Source organism: Perna viridis, chromosome 14 (assembly GCF_037379345.1).
Source record: "Perna viridis isolate PV_CMFRI_1.1 ecotype Kerala chromosome 14, ASM3737934v1, whole genome shotgun sequence".
Taxonomy (NCBI): Eukaryota; Metazoa; Mollusca; class Bivalvia; order Mytilida; family Mytilidae; genus Perna; species Perna viridis.
The window spans coordinates 32,714,967-32,734,384 of record NC_142458.1 but is presented as its reverse complement, the minus strand read 5'-3'; the positions used below and the strand labels follow the sequence as shown (position 1 = coordinate 32,734,384).

The window sequence follows — 19,418 nt, the reverse complement described above, 5'->3', positions numbered from 1 at the left end:
TGAATGCTAGGATTGATTTTGGGGTCTGGGACTAGAACAACTGATGAATAAGGTACACCAAACACTTTGACTCTGATCAACTCTTACTGTCTCTTAAAGATTTTGCAACTAAAATTCAAATCTGTATCAAGCTTGAATGGTGTGTTCATACAATCAGGGTTTTGACATCCTTGGTCTTATATACTTGCATTTTTAAATAAATTTATTTTATGATGTTATTTTATACAAAAGTTTATCAAAATGTAATCTAATGTTCTTTACCATTCAATTGATTTGATTTAGGCAAATACAGATATGAAATTGATGTATAATTTTTGTGACTTGTTATTCCATTGCCTTATATGCAATGTATACAAGTATCAATCTCTGAAACAAAGGTCCAGGGACGAAAGAGCTACCATCCTCTGTTTCGGATATTGTACACATAGCATTCAAATATCCAAACACAATGTTAATTTCTTCTTTACTGAAAGACTTTTAGCCATTCAAGAAAAGAAGTTATCATAAACTTCTGTTATATAATTTTTATGAAAACATTAGAAAATCAGTGTTATAAAAGTCCTTCATACCTGTGTATCATTGAACTTTGAAGATCGTTTGTTTTCAGCCTTAGAAGAATTACGTGTAAAGTAGTGCTGTCTTATATGATATAATACCAAGCCATCAGCCTGTTTTAATGAGTTTTATTCCGAAACATACAAGTACACACATGTCAACCATCTCTTAATAATTAATGTTTTTATTTTTTTTATACATGTCAAAATTTGGTACAGAGATATATATCATGAAAGAACTATTCTATTAAAACATATATAACTGCATAAGTGTGATTAGCAAAAGTACAAACAGTTTTACGGACTTTAGTTTGAAAGCATATATGATTCTGGGAGGAATGGATAGATGGTATGTGGAATTTGTTACATGAGAAATTAAACAATGAAAGGTTTAGGATGGTGTGTGGTGTAAATAAAAAAAACCCCAAAAACAAATAATAATAATAATAATAATAAACCAAAAACAAACAAAAACAAAACAAAAACAAAACTATATTTGTTGAACATTTTATTGATATAATTTTGATAAGATATACACGGTAAAGCAATGTCGGTTTGAGGCAGTCGTTGGTAAAGAGTAATCAAGGGAACCAAGGTTATAGCGGTAATCAAAAGAATGTAATCCAGGGATAAAGACCAGACATGGAAGAAAGACATACACAACAAAGAACATAAAGTAACTAAATCCATACATACAAAGTAACAAAAGCAAATGAGCAACTCGGACTCCACTAAAAACTAGGAGCATTTACCAGGTCCACTGGTAGGGTAAGCATCCTCTGCTATTCTAGAAACACCCACCGAGTTGCTCATAAAGGTCAAGTTTGGGGTAGACGAAAGAGGAAAGGAAAACTATGACACGTTGAACAAATCAGTTTTCATGGCGCAGATGGATACACCGTAACGATCCACGAGTTCATGATGACGACCATAAAACTTTGTAGTGATGACTTCATTCTTGTAGCAAAATAACCCTTTTCCAGAAGTCTATTTGTTAGAATTCTAGCGCGATACAAACAGTCTTCGGTCTCGGCAAGCTCTGGCATAACGTATGAGTTGTGATATGAACACTCCATACGCACATAACAAATTTAGTTTTCTAAAATTTGTCACCCATTTCATATCACAAATGAATCCTTTCTCAAAGTCGAATGTTAGTTTTTAATTAAATGCAACGGTTAAAGAGCCATAAATTGCATTGAAATTTATTGAAAAAGGGAGATAGCTCTCTAATTTGAGCAAAATTTGGTTGCCTTTTTAGGGAACTTCAAAACCATTTTCTGAGCCAGCCATTGTCAATTTAAAACAAATTTGATATTTTGACACACAAATGATATGTACATATATTACATTGGAATATAAAATTAGTGGGATAAAATTTACCCATTGCCATCCATATCATGGGAACTGCATTAGTTTTACATGGACAGCCTTCTTAAACTTTTCGAGACCTGTACCTATTCATAATCCGTGCGATAATTCATTGATTATGTGTATGTTATTCTCTTCAAACTGTATCTGTTCAAGAATTTGAGGAAAAAAATGGTTTACAAATATGTGATGCATTTTCATTGGACAGGTGAAGATATACAGGTAAATTGATAAAAATTCAAAAAAAAATTGTCCAATCAAATCGCCCAATAATAAAGAATGATTAGTTAGATAAATCTGTTATCACTAATAAAAAATGCAGTCAAAATTAAACATCATGTCGGCACACCGTTTTAACATCTGGAAAAGTTTCACTCTTGCTTTTATCGTGTTTTATATAGGATCAGTTATAGGAACTGTAATTGTATTATGCCTATATTCAACAAGTAAGTTACATATTTTATTGTTGATTCGTTTATACATCGTTTCTTTAGGGTTATATTGTAACTGATTCTTATAACAATCTGCGTTAGGGCACACGAAAACTATTAACAACCATTTTACTTATTTACACCAACACCTAACGCAGATTTAACGGTTTCAACTCCAGGTTTTTCTAACTCTAGTATTTGTTGATTTACGGCCTTTTGCGCCAGTACTCCTTTTGGGCCAGTTTATTTTCGTAAACCAGTGAATATGGCATTCTTTTTTAATCAGCTATGGGACATTTTAGCGATAGACGGACGGACGAGCAATACTTTATCCATTATAAAATAGAAGAACTATTAAATCATTTGCATATAAGTTATCCAGTTATTTCTCCTTTATTATTTGTTAATTTTGAATTTCAAAGTTGAAATTTAAAAAACAGATGATTACAATCAAATTAAAATGAAAATAAAAAAAAAATAAAGAATTATAATAAATTATTTATATTTGGTTTTTATTTTGAATTCATTTTTAAAAAATACATGTACTTTTAATGCTCCTTTTCTTTAATTCATTTCTAATTCATTTTCTTTATTTTATGATCGTTTTACTTTAGATTTTTACTTCTTTAATATTTAATTTGTGTTTGGCGCATAAGGTGGTCTTTTTCTGGCGGAAAAGGAATACACGGAAAAGCATTTTTGGGTGCAATTTAACTACGATTTTATATCCAATTGGCGCAAAAGGACGACGCCCAGAAAAACAGCGGGTAGCGTAAAGAAATTCTTCTGATATGAATGATATTTTAGTTAATCTATAAAACATTACGTGTATGTACATTCGTGGTGCTAAAAATGATCAACCATTTTGTAGATGCTTGTAGTACATAGGTAAAATTGTATCGTTGTCTCAGTCATTCGGGGAAGGCAAATGTAAATAAGGTGAATGGTGTCTCACCCCCACTCCCACCTCCCCCATTACGGTCTGTCACGAACCTCAAAATTATATTGGGCAATTCTTTAGTCATTGTTTAGTCTGCGGATCTCTCAAATTTCCCATATGAACGCTCTCGTATTTGATAAATTACATAGAATTTTAATTTAACGCCTGGTTTGACGTTTTACATCCTTTGATATGCTTTCTGTAATTGATATAATACTGTTCCAAAACTAAAGACATTAATTGACATTCAAGCCCACGGCCTTATTGTGGTTGTAATTGAAATCAGACCCTGTGCTAAGTTCAGTAAGGGACCGACAATTGTAGCTTTGCAAAATACATATTTTTGCGTTTCACTTTAAGAAAAAAAACTATAATGTATGAAACTATAATGTATACCTCAATAATGAGTGGAATTTTAAAACAATGAAGAAAACGTATATTCTGTATTTTTCTATATGCCATTTTTAGCAAGTCATATGTATATATATTAGGATTTTTAATTCTAATATGACGTGCTTCAAAACCTTTTAGACCACAGCCATGGTAAAAATGTGATAGAAATATGACCAACATTTTGTGAAACTCATAGGCTGCGTCTATATGAATAAAACTAAACCTGTTAGAATAGAAATAAATCACGGAAACTCCATTTTATCATTGCTTTAACATTGGCTGGCCATTTATGTCGTTATTTAACACCTTGCTATCGCTCGGAGTAAAGCAATGGCAAACCCGTGGTAAAATAATGATAGAATGGAATTTCCGTGATTCATTTCTTAGTACAATTCAATTTTATTTCAGCAGTATGAACTGTCTATATGCAATGCACATTATAATATATAAAAATATATATACATGTATAGATTCTTAAGTATCTCTTCAAAAGTACTTTGGTTGCCTGGGGTAACCAATAAAGCCATATAAGCTTAATTATAACGGGTCTCTCTCTTTTAAAAGTCACGTGGTATATATGTAAATGTATTTGTCATTACCATTACTATAAAAACAGAAATTAAAAAGAACGTGAAGAAAATTCACATTACACTCTGACGGATAATATATGAATTCAATTTTCTCTATCAAAGCTGATCTTTATACGATCTCTTAACAGTGCTAAAAATAATGAAAGCGTATATTGACATTCTTTGTAGGAATAAATTACATACCCATATATTTACGATTGCCTTATATAATTATAAAGTATATCTCACGAATGATTGGAATTACGGTACATTTTCACCTCTTAAGACAAGCAACAACTTTCAGACTGATCAATTTAGCACTTAATGTACATGTTGCTTCATAGATTAACTAAACTGTCATTTATATCAGAGCAATTTACTTACGCTACCAAAGTTGTTTTTTTTGTCAAGAAATGACCGTAAATGAATAAACTATAAAACCTGTGTTACGGGTTAGACACGGTGATTTATATATTATTCTTAATCAAATGCCCCAAAATTAAACTATTTTGTGATAATTTATTGACATTTTCCCCATGATTTAGGTGTGTCAATACTTATCCACTCATTGTATGTTCTCAAAATAGTTTTTTTAATGTTCTTTGAAATAGAATAAAACAAATTGAAACAAATTAGTATTCGACAGAATAAAGTTGTTTAATAAAGTGTTTTTTATACAACCTATTTCTTAAAGAAGTATATTTTCTATTTTTTCTATAACTGTCTTTCAAAGAACAGAATATAAGAACAGAATTGAACAACTCTACAACTGATTCAAACAGCTCAAGAACAAGTTGTGATTGTAGATTGTATGACAGTCATTGCAGCAGTGGTTAGTTTGAATTATATGTCTCATAATCACGCTGATAACAAAATCACCTTACAAAGCCAAGCCTTCAACATGTTAAATGTCATTAAAATGGCAACAAAAAGCCACGTATAAGCTGAAAGGAAAATAGCGAAAAGTTGCTGATTTTCATTTTTAGGTTTACGCAATAGAGTGCGTATGCAAAGTAAATTCACTAATCGCTATTTATTTAAACAGAAATAAGTACATTTAGAAAAACACAAATTTTAACACACACACACACACACACACAAAGAGAGAGAGAGAGAGAGACAGAGAGAGACAGAGGGGATAAGATATTAAAGTATTGTTTTGCTTTATTAGATTAAGTAATATGTAGTTTTAAAATTTCAGACGGATGCGATTTAGCAATATCAACTGATTCTATCTGTTTGTATCAAGACGAAACTGATGATTATGAGTGGATAAAACATTCAGTAAGTATATTATTCTATTTTATATAATTGGTTCACTGGTTTAATCATTTTTTGTTTGGAACTGAAAAACGTTATTTATGATTTCCGTCTCCATTTATTAGGCCGATACAACGCTCAGTAAATACTAAATAAACAAGACGAACATGATTTCGTTGGAAATATTATAAAGAAATCCATTAGACGTAGACGATCTGAAATGTTGCGCCTGCAGCAACAATAATAAGCTACAAACTGAAACAAATAAACATGATGCCTTGCGTTATCAGAATCCAAGGGAATTACCCTTCTTAAAAACTGTTGGCAGATGTTCAGAAAGGAAATGATATCCTTAATTAAATCAAGTGAATTTAATTAAGATCAAAAATCGGATTACCTTACACATGTTTTAGAAATTCTAGACTTTCTTAGGAATTAAGCGTTGCGGCACGAGTGAAAAGACCAATTTCTCTCAAACGAGTGAAAGATAACCCGATATTAAGCTGCAACGAATATAGGTACATGTCTATTTTATTGAGGTCGCTTCTTCTAGAAAGCGCCCCTATTCCTGGAATCATAGTTAATAGTGACGTCAATTCTCATTTGCCTGTGTTTTGAATTATGTAAATGACGCAGCCACTTTTACGACGGTTCATTTCTAAGACGAGTCTTTCACGTGTCGTCTCAGTTCGCAAAAGGCCAATTCAGGAAAAATTCTTATCTCACTCACGGGTGAGATAAAACGCGCGTCGTCATAATGACCTATTTTATGGCGTCTTGTAAGTGCAAATGAATTTCAGCAAGAAGGGTGTTCTGAATTGCCGCACTAATCACAAAATAAATATATTAGTGAGAAAACGAATAAATACTCCGCAAGTGTGCAAGACTTAATGATTTCAGGCAACTCTGGATAAGATTCATTGTTTCGACAGAGCCTCGAGCGCGTAAGAAAACTTGAAATCTTAACTTTAGGTTTCAGAATTATCTCTGTTTTGAACTCTCAGGGTCGTAAATGTCTTTTATTCTTTTATGCATTACTTTGAATATCTAGTTATTTCTATATTGCATGATTCCCTCCATGTAATATAAGTTAGATTATCGGCAAAAAATACCAAAGCTTCAGCAGTTGGATGGTTCAGACATGTCAAAATAATAATAATAAAAAACATTGCCTGAATGTAAACACATTAAACATAGACGATCTACATACATAATGTAACGAACCGATTGGAATAAATCATACATAAAAACTATTTACGTCAGGCGCTCTGGAAGGGCAAGCATGTCCTGTGCAATCAGGGACACCCGCCGTAAAGTAAGTGAGTATCATCCGGTAATAATCGAGCAACAATAAGATAGCTCAGCAACACGTGTCAAACACTAATGATGAATTTCATGAAATTTCAATGTGCTTCATTTATTATGCTTAGAATACTGTATTAATGCATCGAAAAGATAATTTAAACTTTCGTGAGAATTAAACTTTTTCATGTCAGACAACGTGAACCATTTATCTTTATTAAAATATAGTATGTGATACATGTTGTCTAAGAAAAAGACAATAAATAAATAAGGAATAGGGATACAAAATATTTGTATATTTGTTTTAGGGATCTACCCCTTCTTCGCGAACAGGCCCACCATCTGCAAAGGTTGGGAATTTCTATCATTATCTTGAAGCAAGTGGCATGACACGTTTTGAAAAAGTCCGTTTGATATCAGAGGAAATCAAAAAAGGTATTACAAGTATACTAGAATAAGAGTGATACTTTACCGTGGACAAGCATGTTATTAGTCTTACCTTTATTTTATTAGATATACACCGCTTAAAGTGTCAAACATTATAACCGTATGTGTATGTACTGTTTAATGAATATCATATGACTCTAATATGACAATATTTGATTGATCACACAAAATAAAATATCAAGATATGATAATCACGCGATAATCATGTTTAAAGCTAAACAATCATGTACCGATTCATACGGCAATCGAATGTTGCCCTTCATAAGATTCTCATGTTCGTCTGTCTGTGCGTTGTATACAGTACTTCAAAGATCAGATTTTGAAGTTTTTTGCACCAACAATCTGATAATTGTGGACATAAACTTCAAATTAAAATTGTATGTGCTTAACAGCTATGGTTAAAATATCATGTTTGTTGTAACTTGTAGTGAACGAACCAGTAAATCAAACTTTGTATGGCACCACTGTACTGTCTTTTAAATGCAACATTTTAGTTTAGTTGATGTTAGTACTTAAGTTCAAAGCTTTAAGATGTGATGCAATATAATGTAAACTTCATTCAAGCTACAGCAAATTCTATAATCTATTTAATCGGCAGAAAATACCGAAGCGTCAGCAGTGTGACGATTCAACTATGCCAAAATAAAAAAAGAAACATGGCATTAACACATGAAACAGAGACGATCTACATACACAATGTAAAAAAATTAAAAAAAGATTACACATCAACACATTAGATAACGGAAATTATACCTCTCACAAAAACCTATAGCGCTATTAATATGAACTTCCAAAAAAAAATATGGGAGTGTCATCCAGTGCATTTGGTACGAACTCTTTAAATTAAGTTTCAGCTGAAGTCAATATCTAGGACATTCCTTAATGAAATGTTTTCATTCATAGTTTTAATAATACATTAAATTTAGTGCTGTAACATTGCTAAATACAATTTTATATGTATTTTAGACATAATCACAGGTCAAACTTATAAAAAAAAAGATTTTAAACTTCTATATAACTTTTACATCAAAAGTGTAAACAACATATTTTATGATAAATTTACAGCTGTCAGAAACAAGATTTTAAATCTGAAATTCATATAGTCCCATTCATAAATAAAAATATGCAGTGCAAGCTATCAATAATTTTCTTAAAAAAAAAGACCCTTTTTAAAACTTTTAAATGTTTTATGCCATGATCTAGCTAATACAAGCACCAATAAACATAAAAATATCAAAATTTACAATTAAATCTTACAATTTATCACAAATTATTACTAGCTTACTAGCTTGCGCTGCACTAGATATTTAGGCTACAACACATTTGCAAAATCTACATAATTTTGAGAAATCTGTTCTTGTAAACCTGTGCATTAATTTTTGAAAATTGATGTTTACACTTCTGTTGTAAGCAAAATATGGCTGCAGTAACATGTTTTGTGAAGTAAAGAAACATGGATATACGTAGAATACTGTATAAAGAAGTTGTAAGCAAAGTTTTCAGAAACATAATAATTGTATTCTTAATAACTTGACTTAAATTATCTTGACAATTACTCTCCTAGATTTTGACTTTAGCTGAACCTTAAAACTTGCCTTATATTCAATAACTAAAACATACCAAATGACTAAATACATCGTTGATATTAATAATAAATATATTGATGTGGTTTTACTTATTTCCTAGACAATGTGACCTGTTTACAGTTCTGGTACCATATGTATGGTTCAGATACAGGAATGTTAACTATTTATCAAAATAATGTGTCCGTTTGGTTTAAGTCTGGGGCCCAAGGTGATCAGTGGCGTCAAGCTCAAATTGTGCTTACAAGATCGGAAAGTCCAGTACAGGTAGTAATATTCTTTGATATTTTCAACTACTAAGTAATCTAAAGACGAATGATAAGTAACATGTAATCCGAGCAATAATAATCACACATCCGAGTTATTTATGCACACTTTTGCTTTGTTACACACTGTATATTGCGTACATAGAAATGTAACAAGAGAAGAAAGGGTGTCAATTTTATTTAGAGTTAATTAAACTCACAATGACCAAGGCAATAAGGAGGATTGATAGAATAAGTCATGACTTTTTGTATCGCTCTAGACTTCTTGAGCAATGTTCTTTTGCTACTGCACAAGTTTTATGGTCATCATCATGAACTCATGGATCGTTACGGTGTATTCATCTGCACAATGAAAACTGATTTGTTCAGCGTATTATAGTTTTCTTTTCCTCTTTCATCTACCCCGAACTTGACTTTTTATGAGCAACTCGGCGGGTGTTTCTAGAAAAGCAGAGGACGCTTACCCTACCGGTGCACCTGGTTCATGCGCCCATTTTTTAGTGGAGTCCGAGTTGTATGTATTAATTTACTTACTTATGTTCTTTGTTGTGTTTGTCTATTTTCCATGTCTGATATTTGTCCCTGAATTACATTCATTTGATTGAATCTTGGTTTCTTTGACTACTCTTTCAAAACACAATATATATAATAAGTAAAATATTAAACATTCAAGATATGTTTTTCGACGTTGGATCCATACTTTAAAAAATACATCTTTTACTTCAGTTTTAGAGCATAACACATGTTTGTATTTCAGTAAAACAAAACAAAAAATAAATAAATAAATAAATAAAAAATAAAATAAAATAAAATAAAATAAAATAAAATAATTGTTAGTTCATCCAATACATCATCAAATATTTACTGATTGCAAACACCTATAATCATAACAAACTTAGAGTATTCCTTAAATCTTAGTGCGATTAAAACATGATTTAAATATTTCAAAATGTGATTTTTGGTAAATAAATTTTCTTCAATAATTCTTTTTGTTAGATTACATTTGAAGCAACTCGTGGAAGTGGTTCCTACGGTGACATAGCAATTGACGGCGTAGAGATAGTCCAAGGTGGCTGTTGAAATCTGCATGTTTTTACCTGTTTGTTTCTATGCTTAATTTGCTTTTTAATTTATTTTCTGCATCTGATCGTTAACTTTTTTCTTGTTTTGTATGGTCTGTCTAAAGATATTTCAGTGTTTTAGATCAGTACTGAAGAATGTTAAAAAAACTAATGTAAAATATTTATGGGTGAACGAATCCGTTCTCAAGTTAGATCGTATATCAATTTAGTTATTAAGGCATCAATGTTAATTTTTTTTTCAAACAAAGATCAACTTTAGTTAATGCGTTTACAAGTTACTTGGAAGATCATTGAAGTTAGGAAAGATAAAGTCACAAAGCAAAGCATTATAAAGTTTTTGTGCGATACACAGTGGAAATGGGAAAGTGAAATAAACTTCACATATGATACCGACGAAAAGAGTATATGTTTTCTGAAACATCTTTAAATAAACAAATTCATACTTTTGATTTCATATTAAAATGTGTAGAGAGAAAACGTTTGAAATTAAACAGTTAAATAAATATCATGTTACATGAAAAAGGCTGTCCGAATTAAGAAATTATAATTTGGAATGATGTTAAAAAAGAAGGAATATTGCTCACAGACCTATACTCCAACCAAACAACCATGCCCAACTGGAGTTGGAGTTTACCGTTTAGTCGGAGGTTAGAAGCATTTGTTCCAAAGAAACGTTTAATTCATCTAAAAGTAATTACAGAAGAAACAATATAATACATCATAAATACAACACAATCAAAAGAGGTTTTATCAAAATTATAATATTCCTATATTCTGTAACGCCACTGCAAAAATTCAAATATGATATATTTTCTTTCTTGTCCAATATATTTTCGAATCCAAACAACCATTCAGACGTTAGAATGGACACAAGAGCGACCTATCAAAAAGCCTTACTACCTTAAAGTTAACATTTCAGATTACAAAACCAATGTATCTAGGATTTCAATCAAATGCAAAGTTGATGGGGGTTTGCATAAAGGAAAGAATAATCAAGGGAACCAAGGTTATAGCGGTAATCAAAAGAATGTAATCCAGGGACAAAGACCTGACATGGAAAACAGACATACACAACAAAGAACATAAAGTAACTAAAATCATACATTAAATGTATCAAAAGCAAATGGGCAACTCGGACTCCAATAAAAACTGGGAGCATGGACCATGTGCACCGGTAGAGTAAGCGTCCTCTGCTTTTCTAGAAACACCCGCCGAGTTGCTCATAAAAAGTCAAGTCCGGGGTAGACAAACGGGGGTAGGAAAACTATGACCCGTTGAATAAATCAGTTTTCATGATGCAGATGGATACATCATAACGATCCACGAGTTCATGATGACGACCATAAAATTCTGTAGTGATGACTTCAATCTTGTAGCAACATAACCCTGTTCCAGAAGCCTATTTGTTAGAGTTCTAGCGCGATACAAAAAGTCTGCGTAGTTTCGGCAAGCTCGGGCATAACGTATGAGTTGTGATATGAACACTCTATACGCAGGTGCTGAAGGAATATTGCCACAGATTAAAGGAAAGTTGACAATTCTGAATGAAAGTCATCACGTTTGTCGTAAAGTTTGGTCAATAGTTTTCCTTTACCATCGATTTCTAAGTGTTAGTCAAGATAAAAGGCTGACTTCACAGTGTCTGTAGTATACTTTATCTCAAGTTCTTTTGGGTAGATGTGATGTTTCAAATCCCCGAAATTAGGATTGTTTAAAGATAATACGTCATCTTTATAGCGGAAACTGAGATTGAAGGATCTAGCCAAACGATATTCTTTCTTTCTGATCAGATCAGCTATAAAGTCAGCCTCATAAGATTGAAGGAATAGGTCAGCAAATAAAGGAGCACAATTTGTTCCCATTGGAATGCCGACCGTTTGTTGAAAAACACGTCCACCACACTGGACAAATATGTTGTCGATTAAAAATTCCAGCATTTTCTAAACATCTTCCTCTGTATATTTGGATGATGATTTTGAATTATTTCTTACAAAGTATGAGGAATCTGTACCATATACTATATATTTGTATCTAGGTTTACCATCTTTTTTGGAAAAACAACGATGTATAATTTTTTTAAGTCGGGATTTTAATTGGGGATGGGGAATAGAAGTATACAGTGTTGAAAAATCATAGATTTTAATGCTATTATATTCAGATAATAGTCTTGAACTAATTGCCTCCAAAAGATATTTCGAATTTTTCAGGATCCACATTGAATTAATACCACCACGGGAGTAACAAGTGTTGTGGTAGGATTGCAAACCCTCTTTGACAGTTGTGAGCATAGAAGTTAAAAGTTTTGAAAGAGGTTTGGTGGTGCAAGTCCAGATATGACACGTTGTTTGTATGGATTATTGTGGAGTTTAGGAATCCAGTACATAGATGGTGAATCACAATCATCGTCCTTGGTAGAAAGACCAAAAGAGGATAGCACATATTTATGGTTTTCCATAATCTCTTCTTTGGAGAGAGTGGTAGCAGTTGAAATGATAGAATGTGTGAAATTTTGGTCCCTATATATATATAGACTTAAGATTAAATGTACTCTTATGAGTTTAATAACTTAAGGATAAAATTTTGTAACATGTCTGTTGAGTTGAAAAAAACTTCAAACTTTAAATGTCCCCATTTTGCTGCATATAGAATAATGCATTGGTTGTTTGTTTCGGTTGATAGCATAATTAAAAGATCAAAGCCTTAAAAGAGTAAGCGCTGTTATGCACACTTAATTAAAGCTTCTCTCAGAATATAGCCCGTTATACTTTTGATGCTGAACACATCATTTTATATTTGGGTTACAGTCAATGATTAGATAAAATGTATAATACACATCTTAACGCTAATACACTAGAAAAGCATATTGTTAATATCAAAAGGCACTTAAAGATCCCGCAATTGTTGTTCATGTCGAGTAGGCCTTGATTTCAAGTAAATAGTATCTAAATATAGAAACGGGAAAGTTGTATAATAGACTGAATATATTGTTGTTATTATTCTGTTGAGATTGAAAACTAATCTAATTTTACGTATTTTATTTTATTTTTACTTAGACAATAAGTACTGTTTACAGTTTTGGTACCATATGATTGGTTCAAATATAGGAAGATTAACTGTTTATCAAAATAACGTGACGGTTTGGTTAAGATCTGGGGCCCAAGGTGACCAGTGGCATCAAGCCCAAATTCTGCTGATAACGCCGGAGAGTCCAATGAAGGTAGTAAAATTTTCAATTACTAAGTGATTTAAAAGCGATGCTTTAGTGACCATATCCAGCTATGATCTATCAATTCCGTTGTTAAATCATTCTGGGTCTATGATATGATTTGAATTACATTAATTTTTCAAAGGGTGCATTTTTTTTTCATTTTTCAATTTTATCTTCTTCAGTAATGCTTTTGTTAGATAACATTTGAGGCAGCGCGTGGAAGCAGCTATGCCGGTGATATAGCAATTGACGGCGTAGAGATGGTTCCAGGTGGCTGTTGATATCTTGGTGTTTGACTTTTTTGTTTCTTTTTCGTTTAAGTGTAAATTTAGTTGTAGTAAGAAAAAATTGGAAAATCAGAAACATGCATGTCAAAAACCAACAGATGTGACGATGTAATTTCACTCAAGGATGCTATGTCGATTTGAAAAGACCATCATCTCATCTCAGAAATTTTCTCAATAGAACGATAGAAAAATGAGGTTTTGGCAGATTTTTCTGCTCTTGAAATGTTAATTTTTAGGTAAATGATATTATGAATCAATTAAATTGATATGGAAAATTTTGCATGATTTCCTTGATTCTGATGGTGCAAATAGACAAATTAAAATGGTGGGTTTTTTATACAGTGTTACCAATTACAGATACTGACACTTTAATGTTTTATGTTTTATCTGCCTTTTTTTCAATTAATTTCCTCTATTTATTCGTTGACCTGTTTTCTTCTTTGCTTTGCCATCACCGATACAGCTATTTTGATTGGTATCGTTCATTTTGTTATTCCCCATTTCATTGTGACTTTATTTTCACTATTGTTTTGCATTGGAACTTATGCATTACATAATGCCTGGACCATTCCAAATTGAAATAAATATATGAATTTTAAAGTTTCTTGCCGTCTACCGACGTTTAAATTATTTAGATTATTACTTAAAACCACGTAAAAACCAATGTTGAGTCTCTAAATTCTGAATAATCAAATGTAAAACCATTTATTCCTTCATCTGCAAGTCATGGTTCAGATTCTATTGAAACACAAGTAAACCAGGCTTATGAAAAGTTTGAATAAGATATTTGCAATGTCTTTGATCAACATGTACCAATCAAAGAGATGTATGTTAAAAACAATCAGTTACCCTATATGAATAGAGAATTACGAAATTATTCTATTAAAGGAATTGTTTTGTAATAAATATCTCAATGTCAACAATGCTAAAATTTGGGAAAAATATAGAACAAAAAAAAAATTTAGTAAATAAACTGAAAAGAAAATCTGAAAATGTTTATTTTCAAGAAAGATGTTTGGGAGGCTGTAAACAGACTGATTTTTGGAAAACCATCAAGCCATATTTCTAAAAAAAAATCAAAAGGTACACAAAACAAAATTATATTACAAGAAGAAAATGAGATTATAACAAAAAAATGAAGAAGTCTCAGAGGTATTCAATGACTTTTTTGTAAATGTTGCCAAAGAAATATGTAAAGATTATAATTTTTATAAGAGTAACCACCCAAGCCTTCAGAAGATTGAAAAAAAGGGCTTTAAACAGAATAACTTTGAATTTGTTCCAACAAATGAATCTTTTGTATCAAATGTCACTGACAAATTTAATGTGAAGAAAGCAACAGGAGTTGATAAAATATCAGTTAAACTCGTGAAATATGGCAAACCATCCTTAGTGCCAACAAAAACTAAACTAGTTAACCATTCAATAGAAACTTCAATATTTCCAAACAGATTAAAAGAGGCACAAGTCACTTCATTATTTAAAAAGAATGACCCTTTTACAAAGAGCAATTACAGACCAGTCACTTTACCACCTCTTCCATCAAAAATATTCGAAAAAGTTTTAGCTGAACAGTTGTCTACTTTCTTTGAAACTATTTTTTATAATTTTTTATGTGCATTTCGAAAAGGCCACGGTTGCCAAACAACATTATAAAGGTTATTAGAAGACTGGAAACAGGCGTTAGATAATAATGAATATGTGGCAGCCATTCTTATGGACCTATCAAAGGCATTTGAATGTCTTCCACATGATATTTTAATTTGTAAGTTATCAGTATATGGTCTCAACAAAAAGTCTACTGACATGTTATTATCATATTTGTCCTATCTTATCAAATCTTGTTGGAAAGAAAGACCTCAAATATAATTTTAGATACACTAATTTATTGCAAGTGTGAAAACTACTAGCTATGGTAAGAGATCTTTCAGGTATGCTGCACCTGCTCTTTAAAATTCATTGCCAGAATCTTTCAGGCAAATTTCAAATTTTAATCAGTTCAAAAGTCAATTATCTTTCTGGAATGGTAAAGAATGTACTTGTCTTGTATGCAAAAAATCAGACTAAAACTTTCTTACTGATGCAGTATACCAACCATACATACTAAGTTTTATTATTTTTAGTTACTTTGCTTTAGTTGCACTAAACTTTCATTCTTTATCTGCTTATTATTTCATTCTTTAGCTAGTAGTAGTAATATTTTTTAGTCTTTGTATGCTTCAACTGCTTATATTCTCGTATCATAGTCTAAATGTCTTCTGTGTTTATATGTATGTCTTGTTTTACTTACCTTCATGATAATGTATGACTGTAAATATTATGTTTGTTGGTTCAAAAGCTCATAAGAGTTTATGTTTATTGTTTTTATGTCTTACCGACTTTAAATAAAACTTGTCTATGTCTACGTCTATGTTTCCTTAAATTTTGAATTGTCCAGATCCGATTTAGAAACAACATCGAGCGAAAATTAAAATAGGGAAAATGACAATACAGGAACATTTTTTTTACCATAAAACAAAAAGACAAGAAATTGTTACACAGAGCAATGGGTGATAAATATGCTTGAGTTTCTCCTCGACTACAATTCTGTCACTTTTTTCCCACAATATATGGGCATTCCAATGGACAATTATTGTACCCCGTCATATCTTTACCTACACTTAGAGGTCGATGGTAAAGGAAAGCTATTCACCAAACTTTACGACAACCGCGTGACCTTTCATTCCGTATTGTCAACTTTCATCCGTTGCAACATCCCTTCAGCGCCTGATTACGGAGTTTTCATATCATAACTCAAACGTTTTGACAAAGCTTGCAGTAACTACGCAGACCTTTTGTGACGCGCTAAACGGCTAACAATTAGGCTTCTGGAACATGGTTATGTTACTACAAATTTGAAGTCATCACTATATACAAGTTATATGGTCGTCATCATGAACTCGTGGATCGTAATGATTTATCCATCTGCACCATTAGACGTATTCAGATTCGATTCGTGTGTGGAACAAGATATGATCCGCACACTTGTCAAATATGGGCGTTCGTCGGCACTTGTGATCATATCTTGGTTATTCACTCTTTCCAATTAATTATCCTATTATCATTTATTGTTCATATCTTCTGAATTGTTTTGACTACTTAATTCATCAATTTGAATGAACCATATTGAAAACGGGAGGTAAACCGCGCTTTAAAACATAGTTTAACCCACCTTTCACTTTGAAATACTGTATCAAGTTAGGATCGTTGCAGTGGTTTTAAACTTTCCGGTTTTTATCCTAAAATTGACATTTGTTATACGGACTTTCTTTTTGATAATTTCTTTTAACTACAGACTAGATTTTATCAGTTCGGAAAAGCTATTACCCTTTATCCTTAATGTTCAGTCAAAACAAGATCTGAGAAAGTTCTATTAATAAGCTCTTTTTTTAGGAAATTAGGTCTTAGTATATCAATTTATCAACTATGATATGTTCTTCTACACTTCTGAGTAGAGAGTAGACTATCCAGACCCAAAATTATAAAATGCATATAGTTTGATTATAATGTATCCGTAGCTGCCGATCGGTTTTGTAACAGTCTCCATAAGTATTCCCTCGGACAATTTCTATGTTCCTCGACACAAGTATTGATCTTTAGTTTCATATATCTTCAAGAAAAAAAATAGTTCGGTAAAAAAATATTATTGTACAATCTAAGAATAATTCCATCCATGTACACATGTACTTAATATGGATAAAATCATTAAAGAAGTCACATCCTTCTTATTTATCTAATACTGCATACGGTCTCCAAACATTTGCACCAGTCATCCCTATCTTGGGCGAGCATCGCTGACCTCTCCTAGATGTCTCTTGGTGTTTTAAGTTACTTTTCTGGTGTTCGCTTCCAATTAATGTTTGGTAGTTCTGGCTTTCTTTTTCCTTCCGGTCCAAAATATTCGAGCAGATGTTTGTCATTACGGAGGACTCGACCAATCAACTTCCTTCTATTAATAAGTCATTTAGCAATGTTTTAAACAGCTCTTTGTATGATATGTATAGGCTCTAAAACGTCAGTTAAGGAAGACTATACGACTAAACGTTTTACTTAAATACAAAATGGTAAATATATCACTAAACGGTCAACAACACATCCTCTAAGTAAGCTCCGAAGGCTCCGACAACAAAAGTAATAAGATACGCGATCACAGAACAAAAACATACTTACCACTGAAATGAGTATTTCATAAAAAAAAACATTAAGAGTAACAGTCAATTACATGTATCATAAATATGATGCATTCATATTACCTGAAATGTGGACCTGTGATGCATTCAACATTAAGACTGTGAAAGACTGTGTTTGATTAGAACGGGGATTAAAGTATGTATGTTTGCAATATGTTACCGTCTTTACTGTCCTAAAGTGATCTCCGAATTCGAGGAATTTTCAATGGAAAATGTTTGGGAAGGGGAATTTTGTTACTATTTGGGCTAGAATTTTAAATTTAAAACCATGCACTTATTCATAAGCTTAAAAACTGAGCCTTTTAATGGTATCTATCATTGGTTGGGGTACCATGCCATGTTTAACGATTTGACAATATATATTTTTCCTGGAATGAGCTATCATTGTATTTTACAAAGCCTGTCATGAGCTATCCTTCTATGTATAATTTCTTGGCATGTGTTATTATGCTATTTCAAATTCTTTGGCATGTGCAATCATGTAATAATACAATTTTTTTCGAGATGTTTTATTTAAACATGTTAAATGTTCTGACATGTTCGACTTTGTCATTTTAAATTACTTGACATGTGTTGTCACGCAGTTATAAATTTCCATGAGTGTCTGCGTTAATAAAACAAACGATTCTGAGTTTCAGCCATGCTCGATCTTCTTGTAAGTATCCGGAATCGAAATATGAAAATCGTGTTACAAAAATTACATATGCCCCAATTTAGGACGAGTATTTACATTGACATCAAATAAAGATAAGGAAACAATATTTGTTATGCTTCCTTGGTATTTTAAAAAATGTATTTTGGTTACCTTCCTTTAACGGATCACTAAGAATCACAACGAATTTTCTTTCAGTGTGATTTTATCTGCTAACATTAATAATTAACGTTGGAAGTTTGGTCTTAAATCATTCTTGTTAAATTCTTTTGGAAATGTATGAAGGTTTTCTGTTGAAATAAGTTTGTGGTAAGGTTTTCATTTTGTGTGACATTTTGTTACCCTAGTCTTCAGCTTTTATACGTTAAATACTATATTTGATTTGCTATACTGTACATGAATATAGTCCATATTTAATGTTTTCACATTTAGGTCTTGTTTTTGGATTTTTAAAATATATTTAATTGTCCCATTGTTGATGCTTCGAATTTTTTTGTCGATATTTTGGACAAACCAAGCTCTAAAGGTATTATTAGTTTACGTCATGATGACTAATTACTGCTAAAATAACATGCATTCGAATATCCTACTATAATAATATATAAGTAAATGAAATATTAGTAAAAGTACACATAATAAATATTTAGTCTAAACAATGGCATAGATTACACGCGTGTTTATAATATCTTCTTGATACCCAGTGGTCGATTTCACCGAAAAACGTAAGTATAAATCTATCGTAAGTTATGCCGTCACATTACTTTGATATATTATGACGTCATAACTAATTTTACGCTTAAGATTTTTTTGTGAAAATGACTGCATTACCGTAGATACAATTACA

The 19,418-nt window shown here is 31.7% G+C and overlaps 1 protein-coding gene across 1 annotated transcript; it reads left to right on the top strand.

The window, feature by feature from the left end:
- Positions 1 to 8,961: 8,961 nt before the first annotated feature.
- Positions 8,962 to 10,385, top strand: LOC148599033 (MAM and fibronectin type III domain-containing protein 1-like). Its single transcript, XM_088560525.1, has 2 exons — positions 8,962 to 9,117; positions 10,113 to 10,385. The coding sequence occupies exons 1-2, from the start codon at positions 8,986 to 8,988 to the stop codon at positions 10,194 to 10,196; spliced, it is 216 nt and encodes a 71-aa protein (XP_088416651.1). The 5' UTR covers positions 8,962 to 8,985; the 3' UTR covers positions 10,197 to 10,385.
- Positions 10,386 to 19,418: the final 9,033 nt, after the last annotated feature.